This window comes from Xyrauchen texanus, chromosome 6 (genome assembly GCF_025860055.1).
Source record: "Xyrauchen texanus isolate HMW12.3.18 chromosome 6, RBS_HiC_50CHRs, whole genome shotgun sequence".
In the NCBI taxonomy this organism is placed as follows: Eukaryota; Metazoa; Chordata; class Actinopteri; order Cypriniformes; family Catostomidae; genus Xyrauchen; species Xyrauchen texanus.
Window position 1 is genome coordinate 47,711,222 of NC_068281.1, and position 19,193 is coordinate 47,730,414.

General features: G+C 41.4%; 1 protein-coding gene across 2 annotated transcripts in view; it reads left to right on the forward strand.

Moving 5' to 3' along the window:
* dusp22b (dual specificity phosphatase 22b) overlaps positions 1-19,193 on the forward strand; it is a 34,816-nt gene that overhangs the window by 4,307 nt on the left and 11,316 nt on the right. For both annotated transcript variants that reach the window (XM_052127920.1, XM_052127919.1), the window contains exons 4-5: positions 10,486-10,535; positions 17,673-17,747. In XM_052127920.1, the coding sequence (XP_051983880.1) occupies positions 10,486-10,535; positions 17,673-17,747 (125 nt within the window). The remainder of the gene's footprint in view (positions 1-10,485; positions 10,536-17,672; positions 17,748-19,193) is intronic.

Genomic DNA, 19,193 nt, shown 5'->3' on the forward strand with positions numbered 1-19,193 from the left:
ATAACATGAACAAAAAATACAGTAACATTTTCTAGAGCATTCCAGGGCTATTTTTCTGTTTTTTGTTAATCCGTTTAAAATGTACCGAGACCCTTAGAGAAGCCAAAGTAAATAGTTAAAAAGGTATCTGGAAAATATTTACTTATTATTAAGTTGCCAGTGTATCTTTTTTAGGCTGGAGTAATGTTAGATATATAAACCTGAAAAAAAACAAAAACATTCAGTCTCCACTCAGAGCTTCAGTAAGCGATGTGTGATCGTGGGGCAAAAACTTTAGATGATGTTTATCATATTAATTTTAATTTAATTTTAATTTGACCAATTGTCACACATTATACATACATTTCTGCATATACATGGTGAAATTATTTATTTTTCACATATCCCAGCTAAGCTGGGGTCAGAGTGCAGGGTCAGCCATGATACGGCGCCCCTGGAGCAGATAGGTTCAAGGGCCTTGCTCAAGGGCCCAACAGTGGTGTCTTGGTGGTGTTGGGGCTTGAACCCACGACCTTCTGATCAGTAACCCAGAGCCTTAACCGCTGAGCCACCACTGCCCCCTGTTACAGTTTACAGTCTTGCTGGACAGCAGAAAAAAAATGAATAGGTCCCGGTTACTTTCTCTTCCCCTCCGTGCACAGCAGTAGAATGTTAAACCATATATTCCTCACAAGCGCTTTGGGTGAGTAATACAGGGCTGATGAACACTGTTGACTTCCGTGTATCCTTTAGGGCTTCACAGTTGATTTAAAGACAGCATTACTATGGTGTTTTGTATGGCATAAAACTCTTGCAATGTCTCATAAAGGAGGACAGCAGAGAAGGCGCATTCATATAAAACGTTAATTAAAAATGACTGGAACTACCAGTTTTAACACATTTATTTTTGGTTCCCTTCCATGAGCTTTATCCATCCCTTATGAAAATGAACCATGGTTTTACAACAGTAACCATAGTTGAACTATGATATTTGTAGTAAAACAATAACAACCTCAATATTTGCCATAGTTTTACTACAGTAACCTTATTTGAACTATGGTTTTTGTAGTAAAATTGATAGCAACCACAAAATCTACCATGGTTTTACTACAGTAACCCTATTTGAACTATGGAATATGTTGTAAAACTTTAGTAACCACTAAATGTAGTGGTTACTAAATGTTTTACTGCAATAATATTTGAACTTTGGCACAGTATTTGTAGTAAAATCATAGGAACCACAAAATGTACAATGGTTTTACTACAATAACCTTATTTGAACCAGAGTATTTTTAGTAAACCGATAACAACCACAAAATATACCATCGTTTTACTACAGTAACCTTATTTGAACCAGAGTATTTGTTGTAAACTGATAACAACCATAAAATGTACCATTGTTTTACTACAGTCACCTTATTTGAACCAGAGTATTTGTAGTAAACCGATAACCACAAAATGTACCATTGTTTTACTACAGTGACCTTATTTGAACCAGAGTATTTGTAGTAAACCGATAACCACAAAATGTACCATCGTTTAACCACAGTCAAATTATTTGAACCAGAGTATTTGTAGTAAACCGATAAAAACCACAAAATGTACCATTGTTTTACTACAGTAACCTTATTTGAACCAGAGTATTTGTTGTAAATTGATAACAACCACAAAATGTACCATCGTTTTACTACAGTATCCTTATTTGTATCAGAGTATTTGTAGTAAACCGATAACCACAAAATGTACCATCGTTTTACTACAGTAATCTTATTTGAACCAGAGAATTTGTTGTAAACTGATAACAACCATAAAATGTACCATTGTTTTACTACAGTCACCTTATTTGAACCAGAGTACTTGTAGTAAACCGATAACAACCACAAAATGTACCATCGTTTTACTACAGTCACCTTATTTGAACCAGAGTATTTGTTGTAAACTGATAACAACCATAAAATGTACATTTGTTTTACTACAGTCACCTTATTTGAACCATAGTGTTTGTAGTAAACCGATAACGACCACAAAATGCACCATTGTTTTACTACAGTCACCTTATTTGAACCAGAGTATTTGTAGTAAACCGATAACGACCACAAAATGCACCATTGTTTTACTACAGTAACCTTATTTGAACCAGAGTATTTGTAGTAAACCGATAACAACCACAAAATGTACCATAGTTTTACTACAGTATCCTTATTTGAATCAGAGTATTTGTTGTAAATTGATAACAACCACAAAATGTACCATCGTTTTACTACAGTATCCTTATTTGAATCAGAGTATTTGTACTAAACCGATAACAACCACAAAATGTACCATCGTTTTAATACAGTAACCTTATTTGAACCAGAGTATTTGTAGTAAAACGATAACAACCACAAAATGTACCATCGTTTTACTACAGTAACCTTATTTTAACCAGAGTATTTGTAGTAAACCGATAACCAGAAACTGTACCATTGTTTTACTACAGTCACCTTATTTGAACCATAGTGTTTGTAGTAAACCGATAACAACCACAAAATGCACCATCGTTTTACTACAGTCACCTTATTTGAACCAGAGTATTTGTAGTAAACCGATAACCACAAAATGTACCATCGTTTTACTACAGTGACCTTATTTGAACTATAGTATTTGTAGTAAACCGATAACAACCACAAAATGTACCATTGTTTTACTACAGTAACCTTATTTGAACCAGAGTATTTGTAGTAAACCGATAACAACCACAAAATGTACCATCGTTTTACTACAGTCACCTTATTTGAACCAGAGTATTTGTAGTAAACTGATAACCACAAAATGTACCATCGTTTTACTACAGTGACCTTATTTGAACTATAGTATTTGTAGTAAAACCTTAGTAAACAACCTATACATTTTGCATGGTTTTACTGCAATAACTATATTTGATTACACTATTATATTTATGGTTAAACCATAGTAACAAATCAGGAATAACAAAACTATGGTAATAAGAATTTAGACCCATGCTAAAATTGTGGTACATATTGCCATGGTTTTTAGAACCATGCTTCTTACAACAAAAACGGTTACTACAGTCATGGTTACTGCAGTTTTACTTTAGTACAACTTTGAGTGGGAACACCATGGTTCAAATTAACTATGGTGTAAATAATAATATTAATACTATGGTCTTAACATGAATATCATGGTTAAAATATGGCTGCTGTAGTAAAACCATGGTAAATTTGAATAAGGGATGGATAAAGCTATTCTGACGGTACCCAAAATAATTGCGAGGTAATGCAAAACTTAATGGCCCTTATTCATGGAACAGGAGCAGAGCAAATGTCTGTGTAAATTGTTAGTAAAACAAGTCTTGGGTAAAATGCTTACAAATTTGTTCTGCTCATGGTTCATTAATAAGACCCATTGTTAGGGAATTCAAAACTATTTCAGACATAAATTCCCTCCCTGTCCTCTAAGGGGCTCCATAATCTTGAGATGTGAATGAAACAATACCTGTAAAATATGTGAAGATAATAATCATTGTGAAAAACTGTGGTCACTACATTGTGGTTATAAACATGAATAATGACCCATTAAGTCACTTTTGTGGTTGTCCTTACCTCCCATCCTGTATATTTAAGGTTTAACCATTTGTTTTCACAATCTTTAAAAATTTTCAATACTGTTATTGAGAATACCTTATTTGAACCAGAGTATTTGTAGTAAACCGATAACCAGAAACTGTACCATACTGTCAGTCTGACACACCAAATTTAGGAAGATGAAGTCCCTTATAGTCCCTTTAAGCCCCATAGTGAGATCTCATTTGTTTCTCCGAGACATCAATGAAATCAAATTGAGATCAAACTGAGACTTATGGGGAAAAGTAATTGTGTAATTTCCAATGAGAATATGAGTGTGTTAACATGCACACCAATATGCTGATAACTACCAAAAAGAAAAAAGAGAGCTACGTCTTATGCAATTTTCATGACCACGCTAATTCTAAGTGCAATTTTCATGCCAGCGTAGAGCACAAGTGGACATGAGTGGGAGCATTTGCGCTATCCGTGGGTGTATGCACACAAACTGTGGGTGTATTGTATGTTAATGGTGTCGCATAAAGTGCATTTAGCTATTTTTCTGAGAAATAGGTCATTGTGCATTGTGCAAACTTCACAATGACCCTATTATCACAGGTGTCCACTTGTGACTGAATCAACCATGACACATGTTAATGCCAGGTGTGACCAGGGCCATTGGCCATTACAGCTTACCTCTGTAGCCAACCGCTGTTGCTCTCCTTGTCCTAGTGTCCTCTGTTTCTTTGTGGGCTGTTGCTGCACAGATCCATAAGGAATGGAGTCCATGATTACAAGTTACCATCCACAACTGGTCTGTCATTGTGTACCTGCCCCCAGGATGTCCGCTATGCTTTCCCGGGGCGCCATGAGCGTGAGGGGACTGGAAACCTCCGCCCCCCCCCTCACGGCTACTCGTTCGGTTCTGCGGGCCAGGGCGCCGCTCATAGGGACGTGACTTCCTGGGTCATCAGACCAGCGTGCGCCATTCTCACGACACCCCCGCACCAAAACCTTGCTGTCCCGGCTCCCTGGACACAGCCATCTCGCCTCCGGACCCACGACTGCCTAGCCCCGGCAGGCCAGCGCTGACGAGTCTCCGGGATGTACCTGCAGGACCTGCTCTGTCTATAACCCGCCCCCTGCTGGGTGCGTGGAGTAGGTAAGTGCTTTTGAGTTTTTTCTCAGCACTCAAGCCACGGCCGACGCACTATTACCTGCTCCCCCCCGCCGCGAGGCCCCACCTGGTACGTCCAAATGATTGTCCCGTTAGTGCCCCTCGCACGGAGCTTAGACGCATGGCTTGCACTTTCCAGCCCGTCGCGATGGCTGGCCAGGACCATCCAACTTGGCTACGTGATTAATTTCGCCAGGCTTCTGCATCGTCGCAGCGGTATTCGCTCCACGCCAATGTGCGTCAAAACGCCAGCACCTTACGGAAGTGGGCATCTGCATACTCCACTATCTCGACGACTGGCTCATCCTAGCGCACTCTCGAGAGTTACTATGCACCCACAGGGACCAGGTGCTCGCGCACCTCAGCCGCTTAGGGCTTCAGGTCAACTGAGAAAGAAGCAAGCTGTCTCCGGTTCAGAGCATGTCTTTTCTCAGTTTGGAGTTAGACTCAGTCTCAATGTCAGCACGCCTCACAACCGAGAGCGTGCAGTCAGTGCTTACGTGCCTGGCTCGCTTCAAGCCAGGCACAGCGGTTCCTCTCAAAGAGTTCCAGAGGCTCCTGGGCCATATGCATCCTCAGCCACGGTCGCGCCACTCTGGTTGATGCATATGAGACCGCTCCGGCTTCAGACTCCAGTCCTGAGATGGGCATGGCGCCGCAGCACATACAGTGTGTTTATCACCCCTTCCTGCTCTCAGACTTTAAACCCATGAACAGAACTCTTTTTTTCAGCGGACAGGAGTCCACCTACAGCAGGTGTCCAGATGTGTCGTGGTCACCACAGATGCCTCTCAACTGGTTTGGGGCGCCGTGTGCTACAGGCACACAGCCGCTGGCTCCTGGACAGGGCCCCGCCATCAACTGCCTCGAGTTGTTGGCTGTACTCCTTGCCCTGCGGAGGTTTCTCCCACTGATTCAGGGCAAGCACGTCTTGATCCGTTCAGACAGCACTGCCACGGTAGCATACATAAATTGCCAAGGCGGCGTACGCTCCTGTCACATGTCACAACTCGCCCGCCATCTCTTCCTTTGGAGTCAGCCATGACTCAGGTTGCTGCTCGCCACTCATATCCCTGGTGACCACAACACGACGGCGGACACGCTGTCGCGACAGGTCTTGCTCAGCGGAGAGTGGAGGCTCCAACCCCAGGTGGTCCAGCTGATTTGGAGCCGCTTCGGCAGGGCACAGATAGACCTCCTTGCCTCCCAAGACAACTCCCACTGCCCGCTATGGTGCTCCCTAATGGAGGCCCCTCTCGCCACAGACGTGACGGCACACAGCTGGCCCCGGGAGCAGCGCAAGTACGCATTTCCCCCAGTGAGCCTTCTTGCACTGGTGCTGTGCAAGGTCAGGGAGGACGAGGAACAGGTCACCTTGGTGGCTCCTTATTGGCCCACCCCGACCTGGTTCTCTGATCTCATGCTCCTCGTGAAAGCACCTCCCTGGCAAATTACCCTTAGGAAGGACCTGCTTTCTGAGGGACGGGGCACCCTCTGGCACCCGCGCCCAGACCTCTGGAATCTCCACGTCTGACCCCTGGATGGGACGCGGAAGTCTACCACCTGCAGTCGTAGACACAATTAATCAAGACAGAGCCCCCTCTACCAGGCAACTTTACACCCTCAAGTGGCGTCTGTTCGCAAATTGGTGTTCTTCCAGATCTAAAGACCCACAGAGTTGCACATTTTGGTCAGTGCTTCATTCCTGCAGGAGTGGCTGGATGGGAGGCTGTCCCCCTCCACCTTGAAGTGTGCCACTGCTATCACAGCCCACCACAACGCAGTAGACGGCAAGTCCCTTGGTAAGCATGAATTGATTATCAGGTTCCTTAAGAGGCGCCCGGAGGTTGAACCCTTCTCGGCCAAGTCTGTTTCCCTCCTGGGATCTCTCAGTGGTCCTCTCGGGCCTTCAGAGACCCCCCCTTCAAGCTGCTTGATTCAGTCGAGCTCAAAGCCCTCTCCTTGAAGACGGCCCTCCTGATCACGCTCGTTTCCATCAAGAGGTTTGGGGACCTGCAAGCGGTCTCTGTCAGCAACACTTGCCTGGAGTTCGGTCTGGCAGATGCTCACCTCATCCTAAGACCACGACCAGGCTATGTGCCCTAGGTTCCTATGACCCCCCTTCAGGGTTTAGGTTGTGAACCTGCAAGCGAAGCTGCCCCGGGAGGAGGCAGACCCAGCCTCTTTGTTGCTGTGTCCGGTACGTGCTTTGCGTACCCATGTGGACTGCATGCAGGGCTCTAGATGCTCTGAGCATCTATCTGTGGCATCCTCGTGGGCACTGGCCCATGGCACCTCCTTAGCAGACATCTGCAGAGCAGCAGGCTAGGCAACACCCAACACCTTTGCTAGGTTCTACAACCTCAGGGTTGAGTCGATCTCCTCCCGTGTTTTGACAGGTCCGAGCCGGTAATACGGAACAACCGACCGGGTGCAACCGCCCTTCACCAAGTGCCAGTGTACCAGTGCGCCTTCTTTCCCAGGTGAGCCAGCAAGCTCTCGCTTCCTGGATGCTCTTCCTCCCTAGCCCTCTGGCCACAGATACAGTGGAGGAATTTGCCGCCAGACCCACCACTAGTCGAGTGCTCTGTGTTGGGCTTGGGCTCCACAGGCATAGTTCTCGTTCAGGCAACTTCCTGTGACGTATTTTCCACGGTACGGTCCCCCCCACTGGCAGGACCCGTATCTCCCTGGGGCTGTCCTCGCTGCCCCCCGGTCGCCGTGTCTGTAGCAACTCCTCCCTTGTCAGGCAGGATCTACCACAGCACCATATACACAGGTGGCTTGACAACCCCTGTGTGTATTGACCACAAGTTACCTCCCCCCAGTTTGGGCAGGTCGTGATCTTCACAGGGCAAAGAATAGAACGGGAAAGGACACCTTCCCCGACACATCTATAGTGTTAAGACGAGAAACATAGAGCGAGAAAATGCGCGGCTGGCCGGCTGGCTCCCATGCAAGTAATGTTGCCTGTTTCCGCACGGGTACGAGGAACCTAAGAGCAGTATATGACACCTTTTATTTGGGTGTTGGGGAGGGTTACGTGCAGCCAACCCAGCGGCATCTAGCACGCAAACAGCCTTCTTGCACCTGGCTCGGCAGCCACGTAACATGGGGTAGTGCATGGCGTTTTTAAGTGGGACACCTTGTGTCACTACAATTGACACAATGTCGAGTGAGTGACAGAAGGGGAATGTCATGGTTACTGTTGTAACCTCCGTTCCCTGATGGAAGGAACGAGACCTTGTGTTCCCCTTGCCACGTCACTATCCCTACCACTGTAATGCACCGTAACAGTATTCTCGGCTCCTCAGTGAAAACCTGTCTGGCATTCGCTCGCCCGCTCCCTTTATACCCATATGTCTGGGGCGGGGCATGCAAATTCTGTCTGCCAACTTGACATTGGCCTTTTCTCAAGTTCAGAGGTATGCTAGTCTCTCAGAAAAAAAGCGTTGTTCCTTCCATCAGGGAACGGAGGTTGCAACAGTAACCATGACATTTTCTGGTATAAAATCATTGACTGAATGACTAATGTTTACTCACTGAAATGAGATGATATCCTATTAAATCTAGAGGGATTTGAAATGTTTGGGCATAGCAATATGTCGGCGCAGTGGCTTCACTGTTATGACGTCATGAGCAATACAGTTATTTATTTATATATATATATATATATATATATATATATATATATATATATATATATATCTATCTGTATATATATATATATATATATATATATATATATATATCTGTGGCTAAACTATATATAAGTCATTGTTTATATTTCAAGTATTAGATATTATTTGTATTGGTATTTTTCCACCTGTTGTTGAGAGTGATTTTAAAGGAGAAATTTGGAAAGGGTAAATGTTTGGATTCGTTATGATTTCTTTGACCACTTTGTTATTTTGATTATATTTTCATGTAATTTGAATTTTGAAATGTTTTTGGTTTAATTTTTTCGTGTTTCATTAAATCAGGGGTGTCCAAAGTCTGGCCAGAGATTTTAGAAATGGAACAGAATTAGTCCAGCTATGGAGAAATTGTATGAAATTCATATTGTGGACACTGAATGTTGCTATCACTTAAAGCCACTATTCACAGTGCATCATCTCCACTAGTGCATTCTGTGCTGCCTGTTGCTATGAGCTTCATCCACTGGTGGAGTTCAACAGTAGTTTTGAATGCTCCTTATTTCCAATGATGAAGCTCCCAGCAGAAAGAATGGCTGTAGAGATTATTGAGCCCGCACAGAGATGTGCAAACCGAGCATACTCTTCCAGAACATCCTCTGTAGCACTGGAAAGTATAATCAATTGGTTCGTTCTGATTTTTAGTTGAAAAATTATTCACAGGCTTCACAGTGCCATTTGAGTTAAGACACACTGTAGGAGAGAGCACTTAAAACACTTGCACTATCAACTTCTAATGAATGTACTGTCTTTGTTTATATCGCTGGTGCTTGAGGGAATGGACCATATAATAGGACGTATATGCTGCAATAACCAGAGAAGAACCTCCCAATTCAATTGCACTCGACCCAGCCCATTAGCGCTTTGCGTGCTGTTACGTCCCTGGACTTATTTTAAGTGTATTTTTTTATTTGTGATCATTTGTTTGTATCTTTTCGTTGAGGAGGTGTTACGCTATAAGACAAATTCAATGTGGTGTAACTTGAATCTGTTTTGGTTGTGTATTTTGGGGTGGGAACGTTTGTTTTTCGTGTCTGTTTTTCCCCTGGCTTTTCTCTTCTCTCTCGTTCTCCCTCTCACTCTAATCACTACCGGGCTGATAGGGGATAACGAGCTGATAGGGGATAAAAGCTGCCGGAAAGTTTCATTCCCCTCTCCTGGCTCAGACGTGTTGTTACACTCTCTTGTGAATGTGTTGTATATTTCTTGAGATTGCATTCGTGCCTATTGAACTGATGTTAAAAGGTGTTAAAAGGTATTGTCCTAAGTCAAGTGTGCCTTGGACTGGTTACATTGGAAGCATTTGTAGGGAGGAGGGTGCCATTTTGTTTCAATATCTGTTTTCTCTTGTATGTGGGTAGAAAGGGAGTTAGAGTACATTTATGTTGTTTATTTCCATTTTCTTTTCTAGGAAAGTTAGTTGACTCCACCCTCCTTTGGAATTTGTTCCCTTTTGTTTGTTATTTTGGCCTTTGCCCTCTCCTGAAGCCTTTTGCCTCTCTCATTTAATATGAAATAAATGCCTTATTTTTCTCTCCAAAAGACTATTTTTGAGTGCTGGGATGGAAGAGGGGAACCAAAATGGTTTTCCCAACCTAGACTGGGATGAATTATAACAGCGCACAATTTAGACTAACCCACTTGCACCTAGACCAAAACTTCATGGCCATGCCCATTGACTTGGCGCTTATGACATAAAACATAGTGAAAAACACTAGAGCTCTTAAAATAGGGCCCTTGTTGTCAAAACGTACACAGGCACGCGGACAACACCAGCGCACAATGGATAAGCCAGTAAAAATGGCGTTAACAGTGTTAACATGCAACTTGAAATCAGTATAATGGCCAATAATTATGTGTTCTGAATCTTTTTTTAGAATCTTTTTTCTTAATGCAGTTTATGACTGATTGTGAATCGTTTACATAATTCTCATGCTTTAATTTTTTTTTAAGAAATAGTAATAATGAGTGTGTACTTGCGTCCAAACTTTAGACTACTCCAATATGGTTTTTCATGTGATTTTCTTGTTACATAATAATAGATATTTCTGTCTTCCATCCATTTCTTTAGGAGATGACTTATCTTTGTATTGCTGCAGCAGATGCACCCTCGCAAAACCTGTGAGTAGATGACATGCATATCTGAACATTGTTGCCAATAGCTATTATATCTCTCAGCCACTAGTAGGCAGCACAAGTCATTGTGCCTTCCTGAAGATGTATGGTAAATAAACCACAACTGTTTATCAGAAGTTCTTTACAAAGCGTGTGCTCACACTGTACTCTCATTTTACATACAAACACATGTTTTCCCCTTTTGTCTTTTTTCACAGTCTTCATAACCCCTAAAAATGGATGATTTGGCCAAAAATTATAATTGTAATCATTCGCTAACACATCAGGAGATGTTAGGCGGAATGACAAACTTAGTCACCATTTACTTAGATTTTTTGACATTTTATTATATAAATATAGTGATTTCATGCCATAATGGGCACACAAACTAGTTACACCCTTATGCATGCATGCATTTACACATGAAGTGCACTCGCATACGCACACTTCCTTTTGTGGGCCTGTTAGTTCAGGAAGGAAGTTATGAGCTGGGTTCTGCAGTGATGCCTCGGTCTCACTACGCCTTTATTTATATCCCTCCTTTACCATCAGCCCTCATGTCACCCCTGTAAGCCTATGAAACCTCGGCCATGCGTAATGTGAAACTGACCCTCTAACCAAACGGGACTGACCCAGCCCTGGCTCATCCTGGTCCTGTCAGCAGGATGGATGTTCTGGAGGAAATGCTACCTTACCTGCCGTGTCGTTTCTTCTTTGCATGCAAAATTAAAACCACATGTTAGTTTTCTGGATTTCTTGACAGCCTTTATCCGGGTAGCAACAAACAAAAATGTTGTGTTATGAGACAAGCAGTATCAAAACGGGACTGATCTGGACAAGGATATATAAGAGAAACCCAAAAGTTTATTTTCTGCAACAATTTGTGGTTTTGTAACTTTCCAACAAATTGAACCAATTAATATTTTATTATTAATTAAAATTATTATTAATCTCATTTTGTTAAAAATGTAATTACACATTTCAATTTGATAACATTTGAAACTGTGTGGCGGTGCTGAGAATCGCACAATTACCAACACTTGTCTTTAATTGTCATGGAGCCCGTTGAAATGAGATGAGTTTCGAGTGTTTGCGGTGTAGGGGCGATTGTTTAATTGAATGAGGCAGTGGAAGCATGTCTGGACCATGCATTGCCTTTGCACGTTAGAGGCCGATGACGCTGATCGATGAGGGAGGTGTTCGATTGATCACGCAGCAATGCAAAGACCAGCAGTTGATTGGAGTCTCCACTCGAAGAGCCGTCAGCCAAGACAGGAATGTCGAGGATGTGTGTAGTGCAGAGAATCTAGCTATCTTATCTCCATTCCCTTTGGGATTTCTCGCTTGTCCTCTGGATGTTTCACTATCGACCCCCGCAATGTGCCTGCAAATGAACTTTGTTCCACTCAACTCCTCCATGCACCATGCATGCATTTACACACACACACACACACACACACACACACACACACACACACACTGTACTTGGACGTATGTTTGTTAAATTGTTAAAGTGTTATGGTTAATGGGGAATTCCCATGCTGTGGATTATGTCTTGCCTTAAATGTAAAAATACATTCACATTGTCTAACAAAGTTTGTAGTGGTTTTAGTTTACGTTAAAGCCTGTTGTTTCACTGATTAATGGTTTATTCATTCGTACTTCTGGAATAAGACTATATATTTTGACAGGGATAAACCTGTCTGACAAAGTATAGTCAGGACAATACTGATGTAAATAACAACACCATCACTATTTGAAAAAAGTCATTTTTGATCAAATCTAGACAGGCCTTGAACATACTTGAAATTGCCAAATAAACTGAAGATTTCATACAAAGGTGTACACTACAGTCTTAAGTGAAAGGACAACTGACTCTAACAAGGACAGAAAGAGATGTGGAAGACCACATGTACAACTAAACAAGAGGATAAGTACATCAAAGTACATCATTTTGTGTTAAGGCCCCATTGGGTATCTAAAAATACGGGACTGTTGTCATTCAGCTTCAAAATTAACAGTTGATTTTATCTTTTAATATTCATATCAAAGTGCACTCGATTGATGAACTCATTTAAATATTTTTGGTAGAAGATCCCCCAAACCCTACTACTTTGGCTTTGTCTCTGGGGCCCAGTGTACTAAATTTTGCCTAGTTTTGAAGAGACTGTTTTAACATTATGATATTTCTTTTTCTTTTACAAAAAAACATTGCTGCCAATTTAAAAAAAATCAGCATGCCTCATGTCATTTCATAGCTATATTGACTACTGACACCATGAAAGTTATTGTCCGGACATTTGCTAGAAAGGAAATCAAGAGACGTACCTCTAGGAACTTTAATTGAATGCCCCTGGCTAAAAGCATTGTGCTGCACTGACAGCTAGTGCACTTAAAATAGGATCCTTGATATCAAAACCTACACAGACATTTGATTAACCGATATGATGAATCGATTAATCAAATGAATCGATTAATCTTTAACTAAATACATTTTTGAAAAATTAAAGTCCCCAAGGCAACTTGATGGAATTTTGTAATGAAACTTAAATGCGTTAATCTTTAAAATATGATTAAATATTTTAAAATATATACACAAATATACCAAATGTTCATTGTGTTGTTTTGGGCCCCACTGTATGTATTCTCACAGACAAAAGTCATGAGGTTAGTAAGTTTTACAAGAAAATGTACAAAATGTCCTCCAAACCTCTCTGCAGCAATCACAAGAGTACTAGGGCATGTTGTGAAGACCTTTACTTTGACACCCCTGTCTGGGATGCCTTCAACAATTAACAGGGTTTCCACAGTCATAGAAAACCTGACTGACTGGAAACATCTTAAAAATGTATTGGTCAAAATGTTGAGGAACCATGAAGTAATTAAGGGTGCTTTCGCACTAGCATTTTTGGGTTTGTTTGACATCGATGTTTGGTTCCCTTAGTTGCTGTGAACCAGAGCCAGTAATAGGACAGGATCTTTGGTGGGGCACTTATATGTTGAGGGGAGTCAACGTTGATCGTTTTGATATCAGTCCGGGGCCAGAGTACCCCTTGATCGTTCCACTGTCAGTCAGGGTCGGGGCATTCGAATTTCTGGTAGTGCTCATAGCAATTCTGGGGGGTATTACCCTAGAAGTCTGCACGGGCCTCAGAATCCCGAACCCAGCCTTTATCCGAGACGATAATGCCCAACCCTACCCGGCATGAACGGTACCTCAGATTTTAAGACCGAACCCGTAAATGTTGAAGAAACAGCAAGACGTAAACACGTCTGTCCAGCATGTGTTTACATAGGACAACAATGGAAAAACAAAGCAGACGCATACAAAACACATCCGGTTTGAATGGCCCCTAACTCATCCATTTGCACATGAGTGAGAGCACACGCATGAAACAAGTTGGGTAGACCTGTTTATTTTTTAATTTAATACAAACTCTTAACCCCACCAGAACCCAAAGTCATACTTGAAAATCTGACTTGAACATTGCCCGAAACCTCATGGTTTCTACCGCTACAGTGCCCCTCCCCTCCAAGACCCGCCGCCATAAACCTGGCCATGTTGTGAACACTGTTTTCTGAATTTCATGAACTGTACCAGAGTCCAATTAAAAAGGTGGTCTGGATCTGAGGTGAGAAATCGTGATTATTATTAAATTATAATTTATGCAAAGGCAATTTTTTTCTTAATTTTTTTTATGTAAAATGTGTGAATAAGGAAAAGCATTTAGCCAAAATGGCAATTAAAATCTCAATCCTAACATCTTTCAAAAAATACAGATTTTTAAATGTTTACAGCTGGACCCCCTCAATCTCATATACTTGCATCCTTGGCTGAGGGGTTTCGGTGTAGTTCTTTGAAGTTTGTGTTTGATTGTCTATGTAAACCCTGTTGAAAAGACCATGTTTTGGTTGCTGGTGGTATGGTGTGCCAACAGCCATCCAAACGAGCTTCACCAGAAAGACAATGGGCCCCTAATTTAAGAACACTAGGGTGAAGTGCAGCGGTATGACTTAAGTCCATAGCGCATAGTCAGTGGGCATGGTCATGAAGTTTTGGTATTTTTGTGCAAGTACCTAGGCTCAAGTGGGTTTGGCGAAATCGCCCACGCAACGTGCAAATGGGCTGGGTAAAGTGCAATTTAGCACTTTACCCAGAGTTTTTCTCCGGTTATTGCACTTTCTGCGTCCTATATAGTTAAATTCCTCAAGTACCAGCGATATAAACAAAGACCGCACATTCATAAGAAGCTGTGCGCTTTGTACACTCATGAAAACCGAGCCCTAAGCTGGTTGGTCTGCATTGTTAGCTACATGGCTATACTAGTACACTAGCCCCAAACCAGCACATTGAAGCTGATTTTGGTGCAAGCTGGTCATTTCAGAAGTGAAGAAGGAAACTAGCTTTAACGTTCGGCCAGCTGTTGTTTGCTATGATAGTCATGCTGAGCTTACATGACAACAATCACTAAGAATACAAAGCCATACAGTACATACCACAAGTGCGATGAGTGAGTTCACAAGTCACTCTGATCATTCCAACTCTGTGTCCACAGCATTGATAGACATTTGTTAGAAAGGTTGTGTGAAATGTCTATTGGATAGACTTTTGTTCGGTCAGGTAATTATAGACACACAGCAGTTGCATGTGTCCCACATCTGATTTTTCCCTCGTATGTGTCACAGATCTGTTTTTTGAAGACATTGGAATTTTCAATTCCAAAATGGGCCACTATTAAATGTGGAAGTATGTCAGATACACTTGTGAGTTCAATGTGAACAGTCAGTTATACTCTTGGCATAATCCATAAAATAATTGATGTATTGCACTTTATGATATATTACACAGAAATGTGCAAAGGATTTCTTTGAAATTATTGTTTATTTCTACTCAGTAGAAAGTTACGATGAAGTGAAAAAAAATAAAAAAATACATACATTTAAAGCTGGAAGTGCAACGTTCCTCTAATTAATTAAAACTGTGTAGGGAATGAATTGCCTGCTATGCCGATTAATTAATTGTAATTAATCACAAATAATCGATATTTGCAGAGAAAGGCGCCCAAATTAAAATTGTTCAATATTAAATAATTATAAATTATTATATTTAAATTATTATTAATATAATATATAAAAAAATATACAATTCAGATCATTCAAATACAGTACATTGTTGTGGCAGATGGGTAAGCATTGATAAGACAAAAAATGGATTTAGAAGGCAATATACAGTATTATTTCATATATTGAACATAAGTCTATCATTGGCCTAAAGTCCAGAGAAATTCATTTTGCAATTTAATTCGTCAATTTGTCCAAGGTAGACTTATTCCAAGTACACATGCGTCAGTTGGGCGTTTTTAAAGCATCTAACTCTGGTTGCGTCGCTTCATAAACACAGCGTTTTATGATGCTGTTGTAAGGGTATTTGGTATGGTAAATTTAGAAGGGAACTGTTAAAGTGTCCTCATTCTCAAACCATTATATGTAAGGGAATTTAGGGTCTCAAATTATGTGAGCTATGAACTGAGCTAATTAAACTGTCCTGATTCTACATTACTATGTAAGGCAATGTACAATGGAATCAGTCGCATTTGACAACCATTATATATTAGATAAATGACAAATAACTGGATTACGCCCCTGGCATGACGTACACCCTCCCCCCTCTTTCCCTGGGGAGGGGCGTGCCTCTTTCCCCGTCTCCCGGCAGGTCATCCCCGTCTACCTGGACGAGGGAGGGGACAAGGGGAGGGAAACAGAAATAATTAAATGGGGGGGGGTACTTCCTGTAACAGTGTTGTACCCCCCCCCAACAAAAAAACACTGTAAAACTGAAATGAGAGGGAAAGGCCAATGCGGAGCGGCAGCGAGAGAGAGAAAAAAACACTTACTCGCCAGTTCTCCGATATGCCGTAGCTTGTTCCTCGGCCACTCCTCCACCCTCTAACGGACGACAGCCATGCCTCTCCGGACGGATCGGAGGCAGACCTCCAGCCCCTGGCGGACAGAACACCCCTCCGTGTTCTTGGGGAACAGAAGGGGTCTCCCCCGCCCCTGGCAGCGGTTCTCCCGCTCCAGGCGGTCGGCAGCGAGCCCCACCCCGCTCGCGGTCGGCGGTCTCAGACCCCATTCAACTGTGTTTCATATAATGGCAAGTGATTTTCTAGTACCAAATTAGCAATTTGGCATGATTACTCAAGGATAAGGTGTTGGAGTGATGGCTGCTGGAAATAGGGCCTGTCTAGATTTAATCAAAAATGACTTTTTTCCAAATAGTCATGGTGTTGTTATTTACATCAGTAATGTCCTGACTATATTTGTGATCAATTGAATGCCACTTTGTTGAATTGAAGTTCCAATTTCCTTCCGAAACAGCAAAATCTCTTCATTCTTCAAACTTTTGACCGCCAGTGTAAGTCGCACTTAAGGAATACATTTTGGGTCCACTGGATTTATTAATACCTATTATAGTACACTGTACCATTACAAACAATAACTGCAGTAAAAGTGTGGTAATTTGGACACAGTATTACTGCAGTATCAGAGATTATTTAGCAGAGCCAGAGCAGTACTATTAAAATAAATAGGAGAAACTGGAAGGCCTAACAGCCAGTGGATGTTGAAAAGGAAGTCCCACCTCTCAAGTAAAAGATCTCTCAAATCAGCTTTTGAATTGAGAGATCACCTGTCAATCAGTGAATGTCATTAGTTGAACCTGCCTGAAAAATATCATTTTTTAGTGTGATCCGAGCAAAAGAAGCACAATTAATGATACAACTGTTTTCAGATTATACTGCCGATTTGATATATTGTCTTGATTGTAATATTGACCAACCATCTTGGAGATTTCAGTCTTTCCCCATTGAAGTAGATAGGAGCTGCACTTTCAAAGATGGTCACCAAGTGGACTGACTTTCCTTGAAAAAAGAACTTTGAAAACTGCAGTAATAAAATTACCGTACTTGTACGGATAACGGAAATTACAATAATATGTTGTCCAAATTACCACACTTGTACTGCAGTTATTTTTTGTAAGGGTGTCACTGTATTTTAATATGCCACTAATTCAATCTAGTGTCTTGCATTGCAGCATCACTCACAGTTCATGTCTGTCATGTCTGTTCATGTTTCTCTTTGCAGGATACAGCATTTTAAAGAAAGTATTAGATTCATGCATGAATCACGGCTGAAAGGAGAAGGCTGTCTAGTTCACTGGTAAGTCAGGGGTTTGTACAGTATGTCCTTCAAATATTTAAATCTATATTACATTTGTCGAAGGGAGCTATTTTTTAACTTCCCAAAACTGCAGTAGACACCAGACTCTGTTTGATATGAGAAAATTATAAGGCATGTGGCTGAGCACAATTTCATACCAAAAACACATAATGAGTTGAATAGTATGTCTTTGAATACATTTTAAAACCTTTTATGAAATGTATTTGCTACAGTAATTATTTGAATGCATTTGATGAAACAAAGGGAACTAGATGTGATTTTTGCCAGTATAAAAGTCCCCACCACAATGCTAAGGTGTTGTAGGTGGTTGCTAGAAGAGGACGATTGATATTGGATTTTGCAGATACCATTAACTTAAGGTATTGGAAAAAAGTAATCAGCCAATATATTTTAAAAATCGATATATTGAATTTTTGTCTTCCCTTATTGTGCCAGACATAGAGGCTAAAAGAGTACAATTGAATTAAATTACACAAGCTGTTTATTGTCCAAACAAAATCCCAATAACCAGAAATAATTTAATTTTGTGCATAATGTGGACCTTTTAACTATAAACAAGCCTGAAATGCACAGGGGACTCTTATTTTATAATGTTTGTACACTCCCAGCTGCTCACACAAACAGAAATGTAATCAGTTACAAATGACTAACTACTTCTCTAAAATTGTAATCAGATTAGACGTCGACCAACAGTGGATTAAGCAGATAAATAAGTACTGGATGAAAGCCAAAACCCAATTAATCTGCCAAAAGTTTTTAAATTATTTTTTTTTTAAATTGGTTAGCCAGAATTTTGGACAATATTTTTACATCTAGCTGGATCAGGGAAATTGGACGGTAACTCTTACACTCAGACTGATCCAGGCTTGTGTCATGGTCGGCGGAAACATTCCATTCTTTAATGATTCCGTATAAACTAACGAATGTGGATCCAGTTCTGTAGCATAAGATCGAAAAAATTCAGAAGCAAAGACATCTGACCCCGGAGCCTTGCCTGTAGGCAAGGCCTTAATTACCTTGCCAATCTCCTCCAAGGTAATCACAGAATCAAGAGAATTTTTTTGCTCAGTCGTCAATTTAGGCCAAATTTTTTTCTCCCCTTTTCGGAATGCACAATTCCCTATGTGCTCTGAAGTCCTCATGGTGGCGTAGTGACTTGCCTCAATCCAAGTGGCTAAGAATGAATCTCAGTTGCCCCCATGTCTGAGACCGTCAATCCATGCATCTTATCATGTGGCTTGCTGAGCATGTTACCGCAGAGACATAGCATGTGTGGAGGCTTCATTCTATTCTCCACGACATCCACGCACAACTTGCCACACACCCCATCGAGAGCGAGAACTACATTATAGTGACCACTAGGAGGTTACCCCCATGTGACTCTACCCTCCCTAATAACCGGGCCAATTTGGTTGCTTAGGAGAC